Source organism: Alexandromys fortis, unplaced genomic scaffold (assembly GCF_014885135.2).
Source record: "Alexandromys fortis isolate MF-2015 unplaced genomic scaffold, M_Fortis_MF-2015_v1.1 scaffold_75, whole genome shotgun sequence".
Taxonomy (NCBI): Eukaryota; Metazoa; Chordata; class Mammalia; order Rodentia; family Cricetidae; genus Alexandromys; species Alexandromys fortis.
Window position 1 is genome coordinate 1,794,239 of NW_026067956.1, and position 21,363 is coordinate 1,815,601.

At 41.7% G+C, this 21,363-nt stretch overlaps 1 protein-coding gene across 3 annotated transcripts in view; it reads right to left on the bottom strand.

Annotated features, from left to right (window-relative positions):
• Kif13b (kinesin family member 13B) overlaps window positions 1-21,363 on the bottom strand; it is a 147,007-nt gene that overhangs the window by 85,178 nt on the left and 40,466 nt on the right. For 2 of the 3 annotated variants that reach the window (XM_050152296.1, XM_050152295.1), the window contains exons 3-7: window positions 13,923-13,935; window positions 10,405-10,465; window positions 8,772-8,864; window positions 7,693-7,873; window positions 889-976 (exon numbers count right to left, since the gene is read on the bottom strand). In XM_050152296.1, the coding sequence (XP_050008253.1) occupies window positions 889-976; window positions 7,693-7,873; window positions 8,772-8,864; window positions 10,405-10,465; window positions 13,923-13,935 (436 nt within the window). The remainder of the gene's footprint in view (window positions 1-888; window positions 977-7,692; window positions 7,874-8,771; window positions 8,865-10,404; window positions 10,466-13,922; window positions 13,936-21,363) is intronic. The other variant, XM_050152297.1, reaches the window with a different exon arrangement.

Here is a 21,363-nt window from a genome sequence, read left to right on the forward strand (position 1 = left end):
GAGGCTGGGATTACAGCATCTCCCCGTGGAGAAGGGAAGGACCTGAGGTCCCTACCAACAGCTTAGAGTCGTGACACCAACCTCAGACTACCTATTTCAGACATTTTTTCCCCCCACAGGAAAGGACAGTTCAAATCACTGCTTATTCTTTAATTCACTCATATGTATATTGAAAACATCTACCATATGCCAGGTACTTCCTAGACACTAAGGATACATAACAACAAAATATCTAACAATCCATACAGAAACATTACTAAAATCCTGGTATGTTTTTATGATGTATATACTTGAACATAATCTTAAAACTGCCAAACATCTATGAAAAATTCCACAAGTCATATAATTATACTTCTGCTGTATAAATTAAAAAGAATGGTACTTAGTAAAAAGAAATTAACATAAAAATACTCTCAAAGTAAAATCATTAGCTGCAAAAATAGCAACATAGGCGAAACACTTTCCAGAACTTTCCCAAACCCATCCTAGATCCATTAGTTGTGATAGCCCAGAGGCCCCATTGTAATTAGGTGACATTTACTGACTAGTTTCTATTGCTTTGAAGTTTTTTGTAGAAAGTGAGTTACTAAATGATGGTATTGTAAATTTGATTTTAAAAATATAGCACAGGGATGGAGAGATGGCTCCAAAAACATGAATTAGATTCCCAGCAGCCACATAACAGCTCATAAAACTGTAACTCTAGTTCCAGGGGATCTGATGCCCTCTTCTGGCCTCAGAGGCACCAGGCACACACATGGTACACAGGCAAACATGCAGGCAGACACTCATGCATATAATAAAATAATAAAAGTTTTAGAATACAAAGACATGTAATGAGCCAAAATTACAGTAAACTGAAGCAGCTTATATAAAGAATGCTGTTACCTTGTAGCTTGTGACAGCCAGTTTGGAAAGTCCATCCACGTAGGGTCCCAACACACTGTGCTCTCTCACTTTCAAAGTTTGACGGCTTCTGTTCATGACAGAGATGTGATCCATTAGTGATGACCTTTTTTAGAAGGACTCGACTGAGCTTCATAGAAATGTACACTTCTTTCAAGACGGAACCCCCCAAAGAGCAGAGGAGCTGACTGGATTCCTCGAGGATTTAAACCTAACTTTAAAACCCTTGCTGGGAAGAAAAGCTTGAAAATATGGTAAAATACCACATGGCTCAAAAGGGTAAGCGTGGGAAGTCTAGTTACTACCACGAAGAATGCAGAGTCAAATAAATACCAACAATCTCCTTGTCTATCCCAGAATCGGCACCAAAACAGAAAAACCACAGGCGCAGCTCAGCAGTGAACAGACAAAGAAACAAAGACAACAAATGGCTCTCACAGCGATTTAAAAGACACAATACTGAGCTTATCTAAGGCTTGCCTGGTTGTTCTAACAAGAGGGTCTGCACACTTTATCACACTGACACACTAGAGAAAAGGGGGAAGAATGGCTGTTTCAATAAATGCACAAGAGATTCAATAAAACAAGAAGCAAATGTTCATTAGTTTCTAAAACAAATCTCCCAGCAAGCTTGCAGCTGTGGCACTCTCAATGCTTTCAGCAAAATACTAGGAACACCTGTCCAGATGTTGGCTAAAGGGCACCAAGTTCCAGTCAGGATGGGAAAAGTCCGAGACCCACAAACAGCATGGTGGCTACAGTCAGCCATTGTGTAATAATCATAATTCAAAATTGCTGGGAATGGGTGTCACACCACAGCAAAGATAAAATGACAACTGAGGTAACAAATAAATTAGTTAAATTGAGGAAGCTGTTCCACAGTGTCTACATATCCCAAAATAGCCCACTGTAATCTATAGAGGAAAGTATTGTCAATTAAAATTATTTTTAAAAAGAGTAGTTACTAACAATGAAATCTTAGGTGATGATATTGTTTTATCTGTATTATGTGTTTGTTTGGCCACCAAAAGATACTACGTTTTCNCTACAGTCAGCCATTGTGTAATAATCATAATTCAAAATTGCTGGGAATGGGTGTCACACCACAGCAAAGATAAAATGACAACTGAGGTAACAAATAAATTAGTTAAATTGAGGAAGCTGTTCCACAGTGTCTACATATCCCAAAATAGCCCACTGTAATCTATAGAGGAAAGTATTGTCAATTAAAATTATTTTTAAAAAGAGTAGTTACTAACAATGAAATCTTAGGTGATGATATTGTTTTATCTGTATTATGTGTTTGTTTGGCCACCAAAAGATACTACGTTTTCAAAATAAATGAGTTAGAATGTTTAAAATTCTGTGGTAGTTTTTGGTGCCTAAGGTTCAAGCCCCTCAGCTGACGCCCATGCTCCTTTACAATCTTTCCTGTCAATTGTCTTGTCTGCCCACCCCTGCCTGGGGTCAAACTTTATTTGCATAATAGACTTTGCCTTGTATTAATAATAGTTTTGGGGGTCTATAGTTCCTATACAATCCCTGGCATCTAAGAGTCACTCAGAGAATTAACACACTTGGCTAACAAAGTAGAAACAACTATGGTGCCAACAAGGACTTGCAAGGTATCAGCCGCAGGGCTTGGTAGAGTACAGTACAGGTAATGGGGGGAGGGGGGAGGCTCGAGACAGGGTACAGGGAACGGGGTGGGGGGCCTGGTACCATCTCTACTTCATCCACCATAAGGGAAACGAGCAGAGGTACTGAGGAAATGGGGGAACCAAGAAATAAGGCCATCTAAAAGCCTTACTGTCTTTCAGCTTAGTATTACCTAATGATTCAGAATCTTCTAGCATCCTATGTTCAACTTAAAATGTTCTATGAATGCAGATGATGCCACGTGGTTGATTAATATGGTGCTGAGCTCAGCTGAAGTGGACACAGTCCGAGATTTGGGTTACTACTGCTCACCTTTTACAACAGCACATAGTTTGCGATTAACTTTTAGTCCTTCAATTTTCCTTTTTGTTTATATGTATACGTATGTGGGTGGGTATATGTGCATGTTCAACTGTGTGTAGGCGCGTGTATGAACAAGTGTGTACCTGTGGAGGCCAGAGGTCAACCTCAGAAATCACTCTTGGGATATTCTCCACCTTATTATTTGAGACAAAGTCTCTCACTAGGACTTGGGATTCCATGAGTAGCTTGGCCAGCAGCCTATAAGCCTCAGGGATATGCCTGATTCTGCCTCCTTGGTACTGGATTACAAGTACACACCATCACACGTGGATTTTTTTTAAACATGAGTTCTAGAAATGCAATTCAGGTTCCTGTGCTTTCACAGCAAGCACCTCACAGAGTAAGCTGTCTCCTCTGCACTACCTCCCCCTCCTTTTTATGTGTGTGTTTTATGTATGTGTTTTATGTACACTTATGTCTGTTAGCCACTTGTAAGCCTCGTGCTCACAGAGGCCAGAAAAGGACCTGGATCTGGAGTTAGAGAAGATGTGAGCCACCGTGTGGGTACTAGAAATTGAACCCATGTTCTTTGAAAGAGCATTAAGTCATCTAGCTCTCCAACCTCCCTGCTCCCCTGTTCCTAAAGACAATGTATATATACTACATTATACTCAAGCAAAACAAGATTACATTGTTTTACATGATAGTCACTGAATTAATAAAATCAGTACTTCATTTTTTAATGATATTTATTGAGCTCTACATTTTTTCTCTGCTCCCCTTCTTGCCTCTCCCCTCTCCCCTTCAACCCTCCCCCAGGGTCCCCATGATGCTCCCAATTTACTCAGAAGATCTTGTCTTTTTCTACTATTTCCCATGTACATTAGATCTATGTGAGTCTCTCTTAGTGTCCTCATTGTTGTCTAAGTTCTCTGGGATTGTGGTTTGTAAGCTGGTTTTCTCTGCTTTATGTTTAAAAACCACCTATGAGTGAGTACATGTGATAATTGTCTTTCTGGGTCTGGGTTACCTCACTCAAAATGATGTTTTCTAACTCCATCCATTTTCCTGCAAAATTCAATCTGTCGTTATTTGTTTCTGCTGTGTAGTACTCCATTGTGTAAATGTACCACATTTCCCTTATCCATTCTTCAATGGTGGGGCATTTAGGTTGTTTCCAGGATCTGGCTATGACAAACAAAGCTGTTATGACCATAGTTGAACACATGTCCTTGTGGAACGATTGAGCATCCTTTGGATATATACCTAAAAGTGGTATTACTAGGTCTTGAGGAAGGCTGTTTCCCAATTTTCTGAGAAATTGCCACACTGACATCCAAAGGGGTTGTACCAGCTTGCAATACTACCAGCAATGCAAAAGTGTTCCCTTTACCCCACAACCTCTCCAGCGTAAGTTGTCATCAGTGTTTTTGATCTTGGCCATTCCTACAGGTGTAAGATGGAATCTCAGAGTTGTTTTGATTTGCATTTCTCTGATGACTAAGGATGTTGAACATTTCCATAAATGTCTTTCAGCCATTTTAGATTCCTCTGTTGAGAGCTCTCTGTTTAAGTCTGTACTCCATTTTTTATTGGATTATGTGTTCTTTTGGTGTCCAAGTTCTTGAGTTCTTTGTATATTTTGGAGATCAGACCTCTGTCTGATGTGGGGTTAGTGAAGATCTTTTCCCATTCTGTAGGCTGTCGTTTTGTCTTGTTGTCCGTGTCCTTTGCTTTACAGAAGCTAATCAGTTTCATGAGGTCCCATTTATTAATTGTTTCTCTCAGTGTCTGTGCTGCTGGGGTTCTATTTAGGAAGTGGTTCCCTGTGCCATTGTGTTCAAGTGTACTTCTCACTTTCTCTTCTATGAGGTTCAGTGTAGCTGGCTTTATGTTGAGGTCTTTGATCCATTTGGACTTGAGTTTTGTGCATGGTGATAGATATGGGTCTATTTTCATTCTTCTACATGTTGATATTCAGTTATGCCAGCATCACTTGTTAAATATGCTTTTTTTTTTCCATTTGATATATTTTGCTTCCTTGTCAAAAATCAGGTATTCAAAGATGTGTGGATTGATATCCGGGTCTTCTATTCGGTTCCATTGGTCCTTCTGTCTGTTCTTATGCCAATATCAAGCTGTTTTCAGTACTGTAGCTCTATAGTAGAGTTTGAAGTCAGGGATTGTGATGCCTCCAGAAGTTCTTTTATTGTTCAAGATTATTGTAGCTATCCTGGGTTTTTTGCTTTTCCATATGAAGTTGAGTACCATTCTTTCAAGGTCTTTGAAGAATTTTGCTGGGATTTTGATGGGCATTACGTTGAAAGTACTTCACTTTATTAATTAATAAAATTTAATAAAATCATTTTTAAAATGAAGTTTTCACAAATACTCTGGTTGAAATAAAATCTGATTTAAAACTTCTGATCCAATTACTTTGACTTTTCAGAAACAGAAATGCTTGTAGGGTCTGGCAAGATGACCCAACTGTTAAGAGCATTTGCTGTTCTTGTTGAGGGCTGGAGTTCCACTCAACAGACAGCAGACTGCTCACTACGTTAACTCCAACTTCAGGGCATCCCATACCCTCTTCTGACCTCCACATATGCACACACACGCACAAAAGTTTTTAAATTAAAAAGGAAACCATTTTTTTAAATCTTCAAGGAACTTTCATAGAAAACACCATAGCCCGCACATGTTGAGCCCTTACTGTATGCCAGAAGTCCAGAGACCTCAGGTGTACCACACTCTCAATCTTCACAGCAGCCCTCTGGGATGCTGTAAATAGCATCATTCATTCCCTGTGCAGTTTGCTGAGGAAGTGTAAGGAACTTGCTCAACCAGTAACAAGAGGATCCTGAGCTGTGAGACTCCAAAGCCCATGTGCTGAGCACTAAGCTACATGCAAAACAAACTAGGAATCACTAAAAGACTAAACAAACCTGACTGGCAGACTTCAAACCAGTCTGCTGGGGATACAGAACACAGGCATAAACAGCTATAAAGCCTACCAGTTGACTGCTCCTGGGAAGGGTAGGTCTGAGCTATCTCAAAGAAACTGGCCATCTCACAGAGGTCAAAATACAAGGAAAGCAGGAAGGCTGAATTAAAAAATACATAGGGAGCAAAATGTGACTGCCTAAGCCATGACTACCTATCTCTGACCTCTGGCTTCTACATACCTTACCCTCCAGCTGAAAGATGACCATCCTGCAAATGAGTGATATCCATACACTTCCACAAGGCTGTGCCTATACACGAGTGGGTCTCATCTCACTTCTGAGTGGACAAACCCTACTCAGCATATAAACCATCAAGCATCTCTACAGAATCCTCTCTTGGCTCTGGGAAAGGCCCCCTTCCCTTTTTACACTCTGCTTTGGGTTAGCGTCCCTCACAAGTGAGAAGCAGACTGCATGCCCCTCTAACTTGTCTGCAAAACTGATTCTCTCCATACTATGGCTCTTCCTCTGAACTGCAAGGGGCCTGGCATATAAGAATGACTTGAGGGGCTGGAGAGATGGCTCAGAGATTAAGAGCACTGACTGTTCTTCTTGAGGTTGTTATTCTTCTGGTCCCTGCCCTAGCCACGCCCACTGCTTTTTTAACCTCTCCCCGCCCGCCATCCTCTCTCTCTCCGCCATCTCTCCCGGTTAATAAACACTTATGCCTATTTTTATGTTTACTTGTCTGTTACCCTCCGCCACCTGCCGCGCGGCGCTTGCTCGCTGGGGACCGCCGGAGTTTGCTTCTGCTCTGTGAGCCCGCTGGGCGGGAGGAGCCCGCCATATTTTTAGGAATAAGAGAGGTCCTGAGTTCAATTCCCAGCAACCACATGGTGGCTCACAACCATCTGTGATGAGATCTGGTGACCTCTTCTGGTGTGCAGGGATATATGCAGACAGAACATTGTATACATAATTAATAAATAAAACTTTTTTTTTTTAAAAAGGATGACTTGATACACAATGGATAGGTAAAGTGTGGACAAACTATCAAGTGTCAACTCAAGCTCCAGCTGAAGATCATTATCAGCCAAAGAAAGGTGGCTGCCAGGTACCTTTTGCTCTTGATTGAGCCTCACTGGGATTCTCTGTCTCTCACCCAAACATAACTCACTATCTGCTCCTGGGCTTTAAGCCCTGCCCACATGGCTCTGTGACCTAGTTAATATGGTGTCACATGAGCCAGCAACAGCCACAGTCTTTGCTTCCCACTCTCCATCTCCCCACCCCCCTGAGGTACATAGGTTCCTCAGCTACCTCTCACCCTCCTCATTCAGTTCCAAGTGGCCGCAGGGTTAGCACAGCAATTCTAAGGACCTCCTTCTGCTCTAATGCAGTTCTTTTTCAAAGTCAATCCCATGAAATCAGGGGCGTTTCTTACCCCGGGAGGGGAGGGCGTTTTTAGATTAACTACCCTGAGACCAGGTTCAAGCTCCCAGTTTACCTCCCACCTCAATTCACACCTGGAACCAACCACAGAAATCCACCCAAAATTTACTGCCTCTAAAGAAAAAAGCTGAATCACTGAAGGCTACAGCACACTCGTATTAAATGACTGCCTCTCGCCACCTCTGTTTTGTCTGTGGCTTTGGGTAATGAGAGGAAAGGCAGCATGGCACACGTACAGACCTGCATCATCACTCTGCCTGCTCCAACGACCCCGAAACTGGCTGTGGGAAGCTGATCCGTGTAAACATAAATCACAAACAGCATGGCGAGACCACTCTCCACTACAGTTCAATTACAGACTTCTCTAAAGGCAATCTATTATGTCTGTTTCAAAAAGGCCCAGCACTCCAGCCTCCAAGTCTTTTACCCTTTGGGGTCAAGAAGGTCTCGAACTTTCTCATTATAAATCTCCATGTACGATACTTCGACTTTAAAGCTCTGCTCTTCATTCTCCTCTTTCTGGGTCCGCTCGAAGAGTCCACTGCAGAGTCTGGGGATTAGTCCAGGCTGGTCGGCTGTACCCATCATGGTGTAAGACTTTCCAGACCCTGGAAAGGAAAAGGAGCCATCACCACCACCTCTTGGAGAAGTCTAAAGGCAGTTAATCCTATTTCTACTACTTATAACACATTTTTAGAATTTAGACAAATGCACAAAATATAATAAATATACACATAAGAAATGCATCCAAGAATAATGAGAATGGAACATACAGAAGCTTCTATTACTTGTGTAAAACAAAACTAAACATGGTCTAGAAAGAAAAAAAGCTTATCCAGCATAATGACCCATACTTCTAATGTAGCACTCAGGAGGTAGAGGACAAGGATCAGGAGTTCAAAACCAACCTCCACTACTTGACACCTTGTTTAAAAAAAAAAAAAAAAAGACAGACCATCCTTGAATAATCTTCATATTTTAAAAAAATTACCGCCGGGTGGTGGTGGTGCATGCCTTTGGCAGTCAGATCTCTGTGAGTTCAAGGCCAGACTGGTCTACAAGAGCTAGTTCCAGGACAGGCTCCAAAGCCACAGAGAAACAAAAAAACAAAAACAAAAAAAAAAATTTAAAAATTACCAAAAACATAGCAAGATTTTTCAAGTTTTCTGAGTAAGTTAGAATCATCTAATGCTGTTATTATAGATATTCCTAACTACTGAAATCAAAGCACAAAAGACAAAGGCACCCATGGGCTTTGGGGCAAATCAGCTTACTGCCCTCTTGTAACAGTACACTGAACAAACTATAATCTTACTCTATCAATAAAGAAAAAGGATTTTAATCCCAATTTTATTGTACTATCTTAAAAAAAATATGCCACTGACTAATTTAAGCACCTATGAGAAAAACTAACACAGGGTAAGTAAGCAAGCAGCCCAGTAAACGTGGCTTCATCTTCTTCATGGAAGGATGCTCAAGTGTGGACTACGTGTTAGTTCACATTACCTGTCTGCCCGTAGGCAAAGATACAGGCGTTGTAGCCATCAAATGCATTCTGAAGGATGTTTTCCCCAAGGCACTTGAAAACATCATCTTGACCTAAAGGACAGGAAAATAATATTTTAAGGGCAAAGAACACACAAACAAATAAGAAATCAAACAAAACTCAATAAAACAAAACAATCTGCCTGTTTATCCCCAAACAAGATTTTTAAGCTTTGAGAGCCTCTGCCCCACAGGTTATTTATAGTTAGAGTGAGAAGAGACAGTAAAGGGGTCCCTGTAACACATGCGTGAACAAGGCCACCCAAATCAAGCCATGCACTGCAGAGAGCTCAGGAACTGCTTATTTTACTGTCCACAATTAAGATTCAGCAATCTGTTTATTGTATGTGTTGCCACGTGTGTGGAGATCAGAGGACAACCGTTAGCAGGTGGCTCTCCCCTTCCACCATGTGGGTCCTGGAACTGAACGCAGATCATCAGACTTGGTACAATCACCTTTACCATCTGAACTGCCTCACTGGCCCTAAACATCTGAAACTTAAACTTAGGACCTAGATATGCCTGAGTTCAACTACATACCATCCTTTCTGTACTAGAGTTCAGAAAAATCATGCACATCAACTCCTTTCTTTCCTTTTCTCATGAAAATTTCAGGCTACAAGACTTACAATTCACAATAGTTAGAAAAGAGAGTGATACCCTGGATATAGGGGCTGAGAAGATTGTTCATAAGTTAAGAGCACTTGCTGTTCTTGCAGAGGACTTGGGTTCAATTCTCAGTATCCACATGGCAGCTCAAAACCATCTATAACTCTAGTTCCAAGGATCCAACATCCTCTTCTAGCAAGCTTCCATGGGCATCAGGCACATACGTGGCACACACACATGCAGGCAAAACAATCATACTCATAAAAAAATTAGAAGAACCACCATCTGCCTCACATTCTATTAATTTACCAGCTCAGTTATCACACTTCTGAAATTTGGGTGATCATGGAGACACCACTTAGGCCAGGGAGACCAAAGGAACCTTAAATGTTTTTTTGTTAACCATATCAGAAGCAATAAAATATTATGTTCAGTGTGTAAAAGATACTGCTTAGAAACACGTGACCTTGACAGTCAGGGATGCAAGGAACAAAGGGCTGTCACACAATCCTAAACTTGTTGAGAACTGGGGCTGAAAAAGTTCTCTTTGGGGAGTAGTAGAACAGGGCAAGAGGAAACTGAGAAGGGTTGTGGTACAGAGAGAAGACAGACGCTTTGGCAGGCCTGAAGAATTAGTGAGCACCACAGAGGTTTTAAGGACTAGAACTTGGGCTCCCGTGTGGGGCTTCTCTCTACTTATACCAGGTCCCTCTACAGCACATCACAGACATCATAAGGGTCTGCATGCCTGTAATGAGGCTCCTGGTTCCATTAGAAGACCTCATGAGATCCCTCAGTCACAGTATTTATCATCTCACATAAAAACATCTCACTGAAGCCTCCCGGTCCCTAGACAGCACAAAATGCTGGAAGCAGTTGCCTGGACAGTGATTAAAATTTACACCAAATGATACCATGGCAGTGGGTGGAGAACACACAAGATGCTTCCACGTTACTAACTGCACAGAACAGTGTGCTCAGTTACCTGCATACTTCTCTCGGACGGATTCGTCCATGGACCAGAAACAGTGATCATATGCAAATATCTGTTGCAGAGGGAACATAAAGAAAGTGCATTAAGAACAAAACTTTAACATCACAATTGCCATTATAATCATGCATAGCATTATTATAACTTACTAGTCAGGCCTTATGGCACAAACCTGTAATCCCATCACCTGAGAGACTAAGGCAAGAGAAAAGCCAAGTTTCAGGGCAGCCTGGCTACATTGTGATCATGTTTCAGCTGCCCAATCCCCCAGATAAATACTGACACTTGAGGTCAGAGAGTAGGGGTTAGTGATGCATATAATCCCACAGTGACAACAGTGATCCCCTTACATGGAAGACATCTCCAGTGGTAAGTCAGAGAAGCCTGTGAGATGAAATGCACAACAGCAGCTATGTGTGTGCAGCTATAAAAAGGAAGTTTGCTTTTACTTCTTGATGAGGTGCTTTTCTAAAGCAGGGTCTTACAACAATTAATTAACACTCAGTCATTCATTCTCTCTCTCTCTCTCTCTCTCTCTCTCTCTCTCTCTCTCTCTCCCTCCCTCCCTCCCTCCCTCCCTCCCTCCCTCCCTTCAACTTAAAGTATCTACCCAAGTTTACCAGCACTTACCTAGCACAACTTAAGTCAAAGAAAGCAAACTTCAAGAAGTTTGGGACTCTTGTTTAGAGGACTGAAAACTAATAAGGAGTATTCTTATTTACCAAAAACACTGAGTGGCTCCCTTTTCAGTTTTAGCAATTTTGTAAATTACTACAAATACCTTTTAGCCCAAAACTTCATAAACTCAGTGATAATCACACTAGATTTAGTGCATGCTCCACTTGCAGATACAAATTAATGAGTATTTTATACAAACAAAAACTGTCAAGTATGTCTTGATAACAGCTTTTATGTAGCTATTATCTTCTTACTGTTTTAGAGCCTGCCCACTTTGTCAAACAATGTACAGTGAACATTGCCTTCCAGAGACTATGTTTGTTTCTCTTGCTAATGAAATGCTTTGCTCCCTTATAAAACAATATGTTGGCCGGGCGGTGGTGGCACACACCTTTAATCCCAGTACTTGAAGCTACAGAGAAATTCTGTCTCGCAAAACAAAACAAAACAACAACAACAAAAAAAAAAAAAAAAAAAAAAAAAAAACAATATGTTCACTATGTTGAATAGTTAGGAATGGGCTTGGTTGTAGCTTAGTGGTACAGCACTTGTCTAACACATACAAAGTCCCAGGTTTGAGCCCCAACAATCGAGCAGATTTGTGGATGTTAAAGCTGAAAAGTTATGTATGACACAGAGCAGGTCTTCCATCTAAATGGTTTTCATGCTTTTAGGGTTTTCCACTATAAGGAGCAAATACTATATTATACTATTTTTTGAGTTTGAACTTTAATGATTTGTTTGTTTGAGACCAGATTGACCTCAAGCTTCCAGAGATCCGCACCTGCCTTTGCCTTCCAGCTGCTGGAATTGAAGGTTTGCAGCACCCCACACCTGGCTCCATTCCTTTTATTATTATTATTATTACACTTATTTAAGTGGGCATACAAAGCAGTGGGTTTCCTTTTGGCATTTATGTCATTTCATGAATATGCCATTTTAATTTGTCCCCTCCCCCACTGTCTTCCCTTGTTTCCTTTCTAAATAAACATTAGCTCTTTAAATCCAAAATGTTTCCAATAAACAGAAAAGAAATACATAGTCATGCTAACAAATTCCACAGAAAAATATAAAATAAAAATAGAGCTTGTGAGATGGTTCAGAGGTTAAAGGTGCTTGCCACTAAGCCTGATGACCTGAGTTTGATTTATTAGGGCTCAACTGGTGAAAAAAAAAATCTGATTCCCAAAAGTTGTCCTTTGACCCCCCTAAGTGCTTGACATCGCATGCACTTGGCAGGGTAAGCATGCGAGAGTGTGCATACAAAATAAATTAATAAATTTTAAAATAAATAAATGAAGGTCTCCCATTTGCCAACCACAACTCTACCCCAGAGGAAGCAATCTGTTAAGAATGTGGGCTTTTCCCCTTTTAGACTTTTTTTTAAATATTTATTTATTATATATACAATGTTTTGCCTGCATGTGTCTCTGCAGGCCAGAAGTTGGCACCAGATCTTATTATAGGTGGCTGTGAGCCACCATGTGGTTGCTGGGAATTGAACTCAGGACCTCTGGAAGAACAATCAATGCTCTTAACCGCTGAGCCATCTCTCCAGCCATTCCTTTTAGACTTTTTGTTTGCAATACATTTCTCTAAGCAGTGAGAACAGTTCACTAAATAAACATAGCAAGTTTTTATTTCCTCACATCTTTACTGGTCTCCAGCTTCTGTTCCAATAAAAAGCAAAATTAACCCAGCACCTTCTTCATAGAGAAAAAGTTCAGACATATAAGGAGACCAGTGTCATATCCATGCACTGTTTAAAAGGTCATTGGGGATCCCAAAAGGCATGTCTACACATATTTTAGCAACAGTAACAGCGTAGAGTTACAGCTCAACCACAGGCTGTAAAACAAAAACAAGTCCAAGAATGTAGACCAATGGAACTTCCTGGAAGTTCTAAGTCACTTCAGAGAACTGTACAGTTAAAAGCTCCATGCTGACTTAAGAGGACATAAAAGAATAAGACCCACGGGGGCTCAGTGCTTAAGAGCATTTGCTGCTCTTGCAGAGGACAGGGTTTCTAGCACCTACATGGTAGCTTATAATCATCTGTAACTTCAGTCCCAGGGGGCCCTATATCCTCTTCTCAATTCCATGAGCACCAGACATGCACAAGGTACACATACATGCATGAAGGCAAAACACTCAGACACATAAAATAAAATAAACAAATATTTTTCAAAAATTAAAGACCCTTGGAAGATAAAAGAAGTCAACACTCCCACACAAAAGTTGGCTCAGTGAGAAAAAGCGGTCTGCCACCAAGCCTGAGTTCAATCCCTGGTGCCCACAAGGTATAAGAAAAGAACCAATGCCTGAAAGTTGTCCTCTGACCTCTACACATGTGCTGTGGGTGTGCAACACACACACACACACACAATTAACTTTAAAATGTAATTAAGAAAACTTAAGGGCGGTCTCAGACTTGGCTCCAATGTGAGATACAAACACAGACCCTAGAGGAATCTGAAGTCCAACATGAGGGTCCCATCAGGACTCCACAGGTCTGGCAAAGCACCCCACTGCCTAGAAGCAATATGAATTGGATTGGCCCAGAGTGAGCACACTGTGGAAAAATCAGTTTCATGCTAATCTATGTCACACAAGAAATCTGTGTTGGGTTGCTAGGAGACTGGGAAGAGCTGGCCAAAGTCACTGCTCTCCATAGCCCTCCAGGCCTGTCTAGGCCAATAAGCAGCTTTGGAATCATAAGACAGCCAAAGGCTTATACTGCTTTTATAAACTAGCAAGGAGAAGGAGTTTTCTGTTTTGAATACTTCAGAGGTATACACAGGAATTTCTACAGGCACCATGTGAAGAACTCTTACCTTCGGCTGGCTCCTGAGTTCCAGAGAATGGTGTCGCCATGGACATGAAAGAAAGGGGACAAGTGTTAGCAAAGAAGCATGTTTAGAAAACTCTTCTTGGACAGTAAAAGAAAATAAATGCATGCAAATTTGCAATAAGAAAACAAAACAGTAGCCAGGCACACACACCTATAACCTTTGAGCAGAGATGCTGGAGGCAGGAGGATCAGGAATTTAAGGTCAGTCTGAGCTAAATAGCAAGTTCAAGAGTAGTCTAGGCTACAGAAGATTCTGTCTCAAAGGGGAAGGGGTTACAAGGTGGAGAGGGAAGGTAAAAGGAAAGGGGATAAAAAAGAAAAGAGAGAAAAAATATTATTTTTGAAACTAGTAAATGAAAGGTAAATTAATACCAAGAATGGGAGGGAATAGATTACAACTACCATGTCTCTCTCCAGCAGGAAGGATCCGAACACTGGGGAAACCTTTAGGGAGAGTCTTAAAGTCCTAATGGCTCTGCTTCTTTGCTTTTGCTCATCCTGTATATGCCTTATAAATAATTCTTTCAAAAGCTTGACTTCTGAGGCAGGTGCAGTGGCACCTACCTTTTTGTGACCCCAGACAGAGTGAAAGTGGGTTAAGTAAGAGGATTGTATAGGTCTGTGACCAGCCTGGGCTTCATTAATTAATCCTGTCTCAGGCTGGAGAGATGGTTCAGTGTTTAAGAACACTGGCTGCTCTTCCAGAGACTGGGATTCAATTCCCTGTACCCAGTGCAATACCCTCTTTTGGCCTCCTGGCACCAGGTACAACATGCAGTGTACAGATATACATGCAAGCAAATATCTGTTAACCACCATCCCCTCCAACAAAAACCACCTGTCGTCTGATTTCCCTTCTAGAACTTTCCTGAGCTTTTATACAGCGGTAGCTTATGCTCTTACCTATCCAGATTTTTCTATCCAGTAGGACTTCTGTTCTGGCTCAGGAAAAAAAAATTGCATTTAAAGGAACAATTAATTGATTGCCAGTGAGCTCCTATTCACTGGGCTGCTCAGTACACACCCTCTTCACTTGCCTGGGCACTTCAACCTCCCCTCCAGCCCTCTGTCTGAAACTGCCAGGAAAAAAAAAAAAAAACCTAAAGCCTGAGATCCCATGAAGAACTCCCACAGACCCTTCACCCCAGATCAACAATGGTCACCCCTGAACTGGGCTGCTTTCATGTGCTCCCTTGTCACAGACATAAAAACACAATTATACTTCTTTTTCCCTGGACCTACTGAAGGCAGGCGTGCCTTCTTCCCTGACACTCAAGGGCAGAATTCCAAATAACAGCCATGCTCACTTAGGTTCACACAGCAAACTCAAACTAATTTAAGGATGAAACAAGTGCATTTGTCTGTTTTTTGTTTGTTTTAAGATGAGTCCTCACTATTGTCTCCCCAAGCTAGCCTTGAACTTACTGTGTGGAGCCAGTTGACCTGGAATTTGTAGCACTCCTGCCTTAGGCCCAAAATAGTGCTGTCATTAAAGACAGGAACCTCTCCTGACTTAAGGAAAGTCCTCCTGATTTTGGAGTGAAACAAGAATAGTGATACCTGATCCTTCTCAGAGAACAGAAACATCCAGCCTAAGTTTGGAAAAATACTACATACAAATGCCCCTGCTTGTTGCCCACAAGTTTCTTATCCCTTTGTCTCCTGTGATTCTCTTCTAAAAGAAATCTGACATTTATTTGTACCAAATGACTTGAAATGAAGACAATAAATGTCTAGGAAATGGTGACAAGTATCTGGTAGATTGTGGTAAAACATCCAACAGGGCTATGATGTTAAAGAAAATGTGTTTTTCTTTCTGGACTAAAAAGATTGGGAAACCTTCCTGACAAAAGCCCTAGGCTGGGGAGATGGCTCAGAGGGTAAAGGCGCTTGCTGCCAAGCTGATAATTTCCTGAATTTGATCCCTAGAATCTACAGGGTAAAAGAAGAGGACCAACTCCCACAAGATGTCCTCTGACTGCCACACATATGCATAATACACAGGTACACTCACGAGCACATAATAAATGTAAAAAACCATTTTAAAACCTTGGAATCTATAACACAGGTTAATGACAAATGCTACCATTGTTACAGATTTTTGTAGGCAAAGCCAATTCTCAGCTGTGGTCAGATTGGTTAAAAATGCAGCCATGCATCTGAGGTGTCTACAGGCCAAGAACACATCACAGATGCACTAATGAGTCCAAACTTACAGATGAGAAATTTAAGAATTAGAAAAGTTAAAGGACCAGCTAAAGTAATCCTAGGTCTTCAACCCCCCCCCCCACACCGAGTCCACCATCTTCCTCCCATGCTAATTCAAATAACTCAGATTTTAGAACCCATGAGCCACACATTAACCAACACTCTTGTGAATAGTGGCACCTACCAATGAGTTCATTCCCTCCATTCTGTTACCTATAACCTGGTTGGTATTTTGATAACTTGACACAAGCTAGAGTTAATTGGGAAAAGGACCCTCAATTGAAAAATGCCTTTATCAGGTGGCCTGTAGCCAAGTCTGTGCGGTAATTTTCTTGATTAACAATTGATGTGGAAGAGCCAAGGCCACTGTGGGCAGTACTTCCCCTGGGCAGATGATCCTGAGTTGTATCAAAGAAAGTAGGCTGAGCAAACCATGAGAAGCCAGCCAGGAAAGTAAGCAGCACTCCTCCATGGCCTGCTTCAGTTCCTGCCTTGAGTTTCTGCCCTGGCTTCCCTCAGAGATGGACGACAAATAAAATAAACTCTTTCCTTCCCAAGTTGCTTCTGGTCATGGTTTTCAACACAGAAAAAGAAACCTAAGACATACTATAGGGCTCCCAGGTGGGACTTACACCAGCATTTTACTATTTAATAAGTATATGAAAATTCTTGCCTTTTCTAAGAACAAAAACATACATCTACCATATTTCAAGCCTAAATAAAACAAAATTTTAAAAACTTTTAAAATCAGCTCTTTCTAAGAGGCTACCAATAAATATCAAACTGAACATATGACTCACTGCAGAAGAACCGACGAACTCACCTGAATTCAAAGCAGACCAATAAAAACAGAAACAAACCAGCAAGTCAATTACAGGGGTACATTTCCAGCTACGGAGCCTGGGAGCCAAACAACAAAGCTCCGGTAACCTGCTGGTTACAGGACACCTCAATACATAATTACAGCTCCTTACAAAAAGAAGTAGATTAATTAATGAGACCTTGTCAACAGGGAGCTGAAATCCCATACAGCCACGGCTCACGGATCCCAGGATCCCTTACCCAGAAACCACGGCAAGCCTCATCACTACAGATACTTTTGAAGCAAAGAAATGCAGCCAGTTCCTGACCCATCCAAAGGGCAGGCACAAAGCATGTCAGCCACAGTCTTCACTTCCCAGCTCTGCTGAATTAATTTTCTTGTTGCTTAACTTCATTTTTAAGTACTTTCAAACTTACAAAAATAGTACAAGGAATTTCCACACAGACTTGCTCAAGCTTCCCTACATGCTAATGACTTACAGAACCCCAGTTAAGTGACCAAAGCCAGGACAGATCTATCAACATACAACCAACCTATTAAGTTTACAGCCAGTCCTGCTCACATTTTGCCAACTTTTGTCACTGGTGTACTTTTTCTGGTCCAGGACTGTGGGCTATATGTTGTCATGATGTTGGCTGTGATGGACACCTGGAAACACTGGCCACTTTGTCTGCAAATCGTCCCTCAGACTAGCTGCCTAGTGCTCCCTCATGACTCAGCTCAGCCTGTGTGCTTGGCAAGTATCAACACAAGCAGCAGATGACCCTGTGCATGCATCCCATCAGGAGACATGAGATGTTCAGAGCTTACTCTGCTTGATGGCTAGAGTGTGACACTCTCCACACTCTAAGGTTACCTTGATACTCTAAGGTTGTCCTTGATAGTCAGCTAGCAGGAAGAGGCTTTGAGACCATGCAGAACCTCTCTGTCTCATCACACTTCCAACCATGAACTTTGGCATCCAAATGCAAGTCTTGCCTGCAGTGACTTACGTCTCCCAAGTGGTGAGCAGACAGCCACAGCACTGGAGATGAAAATGCTAATGATCCAGGTGGATCAACATGGAAGGTGCTGCTGCTTTGGAAAAGATCAGTGTGGGAAACATGATGTGATAGACTATTCTCTTACTCTTTCCTACTGACCTTGTTAAGGGGCCTGTGCTCACTTCTCACTCAAATAATAAATCATACCATAAAAACTAATCAAATTACATTCCTAATCTCCAGACTGATAAATATGAAGACATTCATTGATGATTTTTATGTACACTGATAATCTTTGGGAATGTCTCATTAATACCTTTGACAATGACAAAAATAAAATTAATATATGATCTAAAAGTAATTCAAAAATATTACATATACTTAAGACATAAACAAAGCTGGGCAGTGGTGACACACTCCACTTAGAAGGCAGAGTCAGGTGGATTTCTGAGTTTGAGGCCAGCCTGGTCTACAGAGTAAGTTTCAGGACAGCCAGAGCTACACAGAGAAACCCTGTCTCAAAAAAACTAAATTAAAAAAAAAAGAACATAAACGTGTCAGAATGAATTATAAATCAACCAATTACCACTATCAACCAATAAAATCTAAACACCACCACCTCTTCTGTCCTTCACTGTTTTGGGGGTGTGGGGAGGGGAACGACTGACTGACTATATAGTCCTGGTTGGCTGGCTGGCTTGGACTTGTTATATAGGCTAGACTGGCCAAGAACTCATAGAAATCCTCCTGTCTCTGCCTCTTGGTGGCTGAGGTTAAAGGCCATACCACCATTCTGTCCACAATCATCTCTCAATTCTAAAGATTTAAACTACTGAAATGATCATAATTAGAAATATGCAGAATCTCTGATTTACAAGATCCCACTCTGACACATACACATCACAAGGAGCTTGAGGCTGGGATGCAACTCGGCCTGTAGAATGCCGACACCTGGGATTCCGCCCTATCACTGTACAAAGCAGGCCTGTACCGTGCTTAAGTTCCCAGAGCACAGAAGGTGAAGGTAGGGTTAAGGTCAATTAGAGGCCAGTCCCTTAAGAGAGCCTAACTGAAGAAACAAAGAAAACAAAGAGCTAGCTTTAATCCAGCCACCCAGAGTAATGATGTTGCTTCCTCTTTTGGACTCAACTGGCAGTACCAGCAACCAAACACAGTATGATGACAGTGAGTTCTCTCTGGTCACCCTGCCCCCAACCTCCTTTCTACACACAGAACAAAGCTGACAGGGCTAAAATCCTGTACTGAATGACCTCACAGGTGCTTCTCAACCTTCACAGGCAGGTTTCTGTAAGAAGTCTGGATATCATTACAATCCCAGCCCACTTTTTCTTCAACATCTGGAATATTCCACTCAACTCTGAAGAATATTGAGCATCACTGATAAAACATGTCTTTGAGAATGGGATGCAAGAGGCTTTAGCACTTGAAAACATCAGCAAAATAACCAAACTACTGGAACTCCACAGGACCTACTACAAGAAGAGGGACTTCTCTTTAATGTACAAACAGCCTGCTTCCAGCAATGGATTATCTAAGGAGAGGAGAAAAGCTGATTAGGATAACACATGGAAGGGAGATGTTTCACTGGGCTACTTGTTCAGCTCTGTGTAACTCCACAGTGTGCGTGTGCGTGCATGTCTGTGATGCTGGGAATTGAACTCAGGGTCACATGCATGCACCTTAGGAAAGTATTGTACCATTGAGCTACCTTCCCAGCCCTGGAAAACCCTTCTTATTTACAGTAATGATGAACAGTAAACATCAGTAAGATCCACTGCAACTCTCTGTCAGTGATGTCTGCAAAGCCTCCTCGGCACACCCACAGACAGCCGATCTCTTCACTCAGGCTACCTCAGCACTTTGGGATTCCATGTTCCCACACCCAGACAAGGCCATGCTGCCACTGCTGCCACCATCTGACTTCTCTGCTTGCTTAAGCCCTCCCACAGAGCAGAAAAGTGAATTAGAAATGCGGATCCATCCACGAGAGCCCACACCACACCAATGACGCGAACTACTCCACTGCACTCTAGCCATCTGTCTCTTGACAGCAGGTCTGTCTGCTGTCATCTGAGGAGCCTGTGAACCTCTAGAGATTGAGCTGCTTCTTTTATCAGAGGCCAACACAAGACGCTGCTTGCTCAGTAAATGCCTCCTGTACTCTGTTGGCAACCTGGCCCCTGCCAACACTCAATGTACCCAGCTTTCCTTTACCCACACAGCATATACTACTTTGTCAGCCGTGACCCTGAGAAGCTCTTTACTCATTTGATTCTCGCCTTGATTAAAGTTCCCCTAGTCCTAACTATTCCTTAGACATCCCTAATCCAACCCTCTTAACACATCGCAGTGTTCTCTGCAGAGCAGACCTTTCGCCACCATCCCTCCTTCCCCAAGCCACCCAGAAACAATAAGGCAAATGAGAAATACAGAGTTCACAGTCAAAAAAACAGGAAAGCTTTTAAACTGAAGGACATGATACAGAGACAAAATAAAATAAAAAAAAATTTAAGGGGTCAGGGTAAATGCACCAAGTTAACCCAGAAAAAAGAAAAAGACCCTAAAAACAAACAAGCAACAGGTAGGGCATGTTTGAAGGGCATGGGCAAACCCCTCCTGGCTCCAACTGCCTTCAAAACTTTAGGCCACCACCTCTGACACAGTCCTCAAAGAAAACTGTTCAACAGCCTTCTACCAGAATCTTTTAACTACAAACCACACTGGCTCAGAGCAGAACAACAGCCAAGACAGTGACCACAGCTCGTGTGCTTTGCAATGATGAGACTTTGGACACAAGGAAACCTCGATCTAGAAACTCCATAATTTCAAACTGTCATACATCTAAAACTGCAATCACTAATTAACTCAACTAATCACTAACAAATCACCTGCCCTTTCACATCTGTAAAACACGCATGCCAGCGGAAGGGGTACACACTCATTGCCCAGGGATGGAGAAACAACTCAAGAGTACTTGTTGCTCAACCATGAAGACAAGAGTCAGAACCCAGAACCCACACCAGGTGAATCACAAATGCCTGCCAACTCCAGCTCCGAGGGATCTGATGCCCTCCCTCTGGCCTCCATAGGCACCTACACATATGTGCACATGTGTATATGTGTGTGTGTATTCACAAATACATAAATAAAATCTTTTTTTAAATAGCCATTGTCTGCCTTCACTATAAGAAGGTATAAATTTGTTCAAAGAATATTTATCAATTTCTGATGCCTTTTTGAAGCATATATATAAAATGAGTGATGCATAGTCATTTGAGTAACTACAAATTCAAATAGCATCAAAGGTTTAAACATACATTACTGGAACTTTCTGGACTCCAAGCAGAGAAAACTTGTGACTTTTACTTCTCTGAGGTCTCGTGGTATCC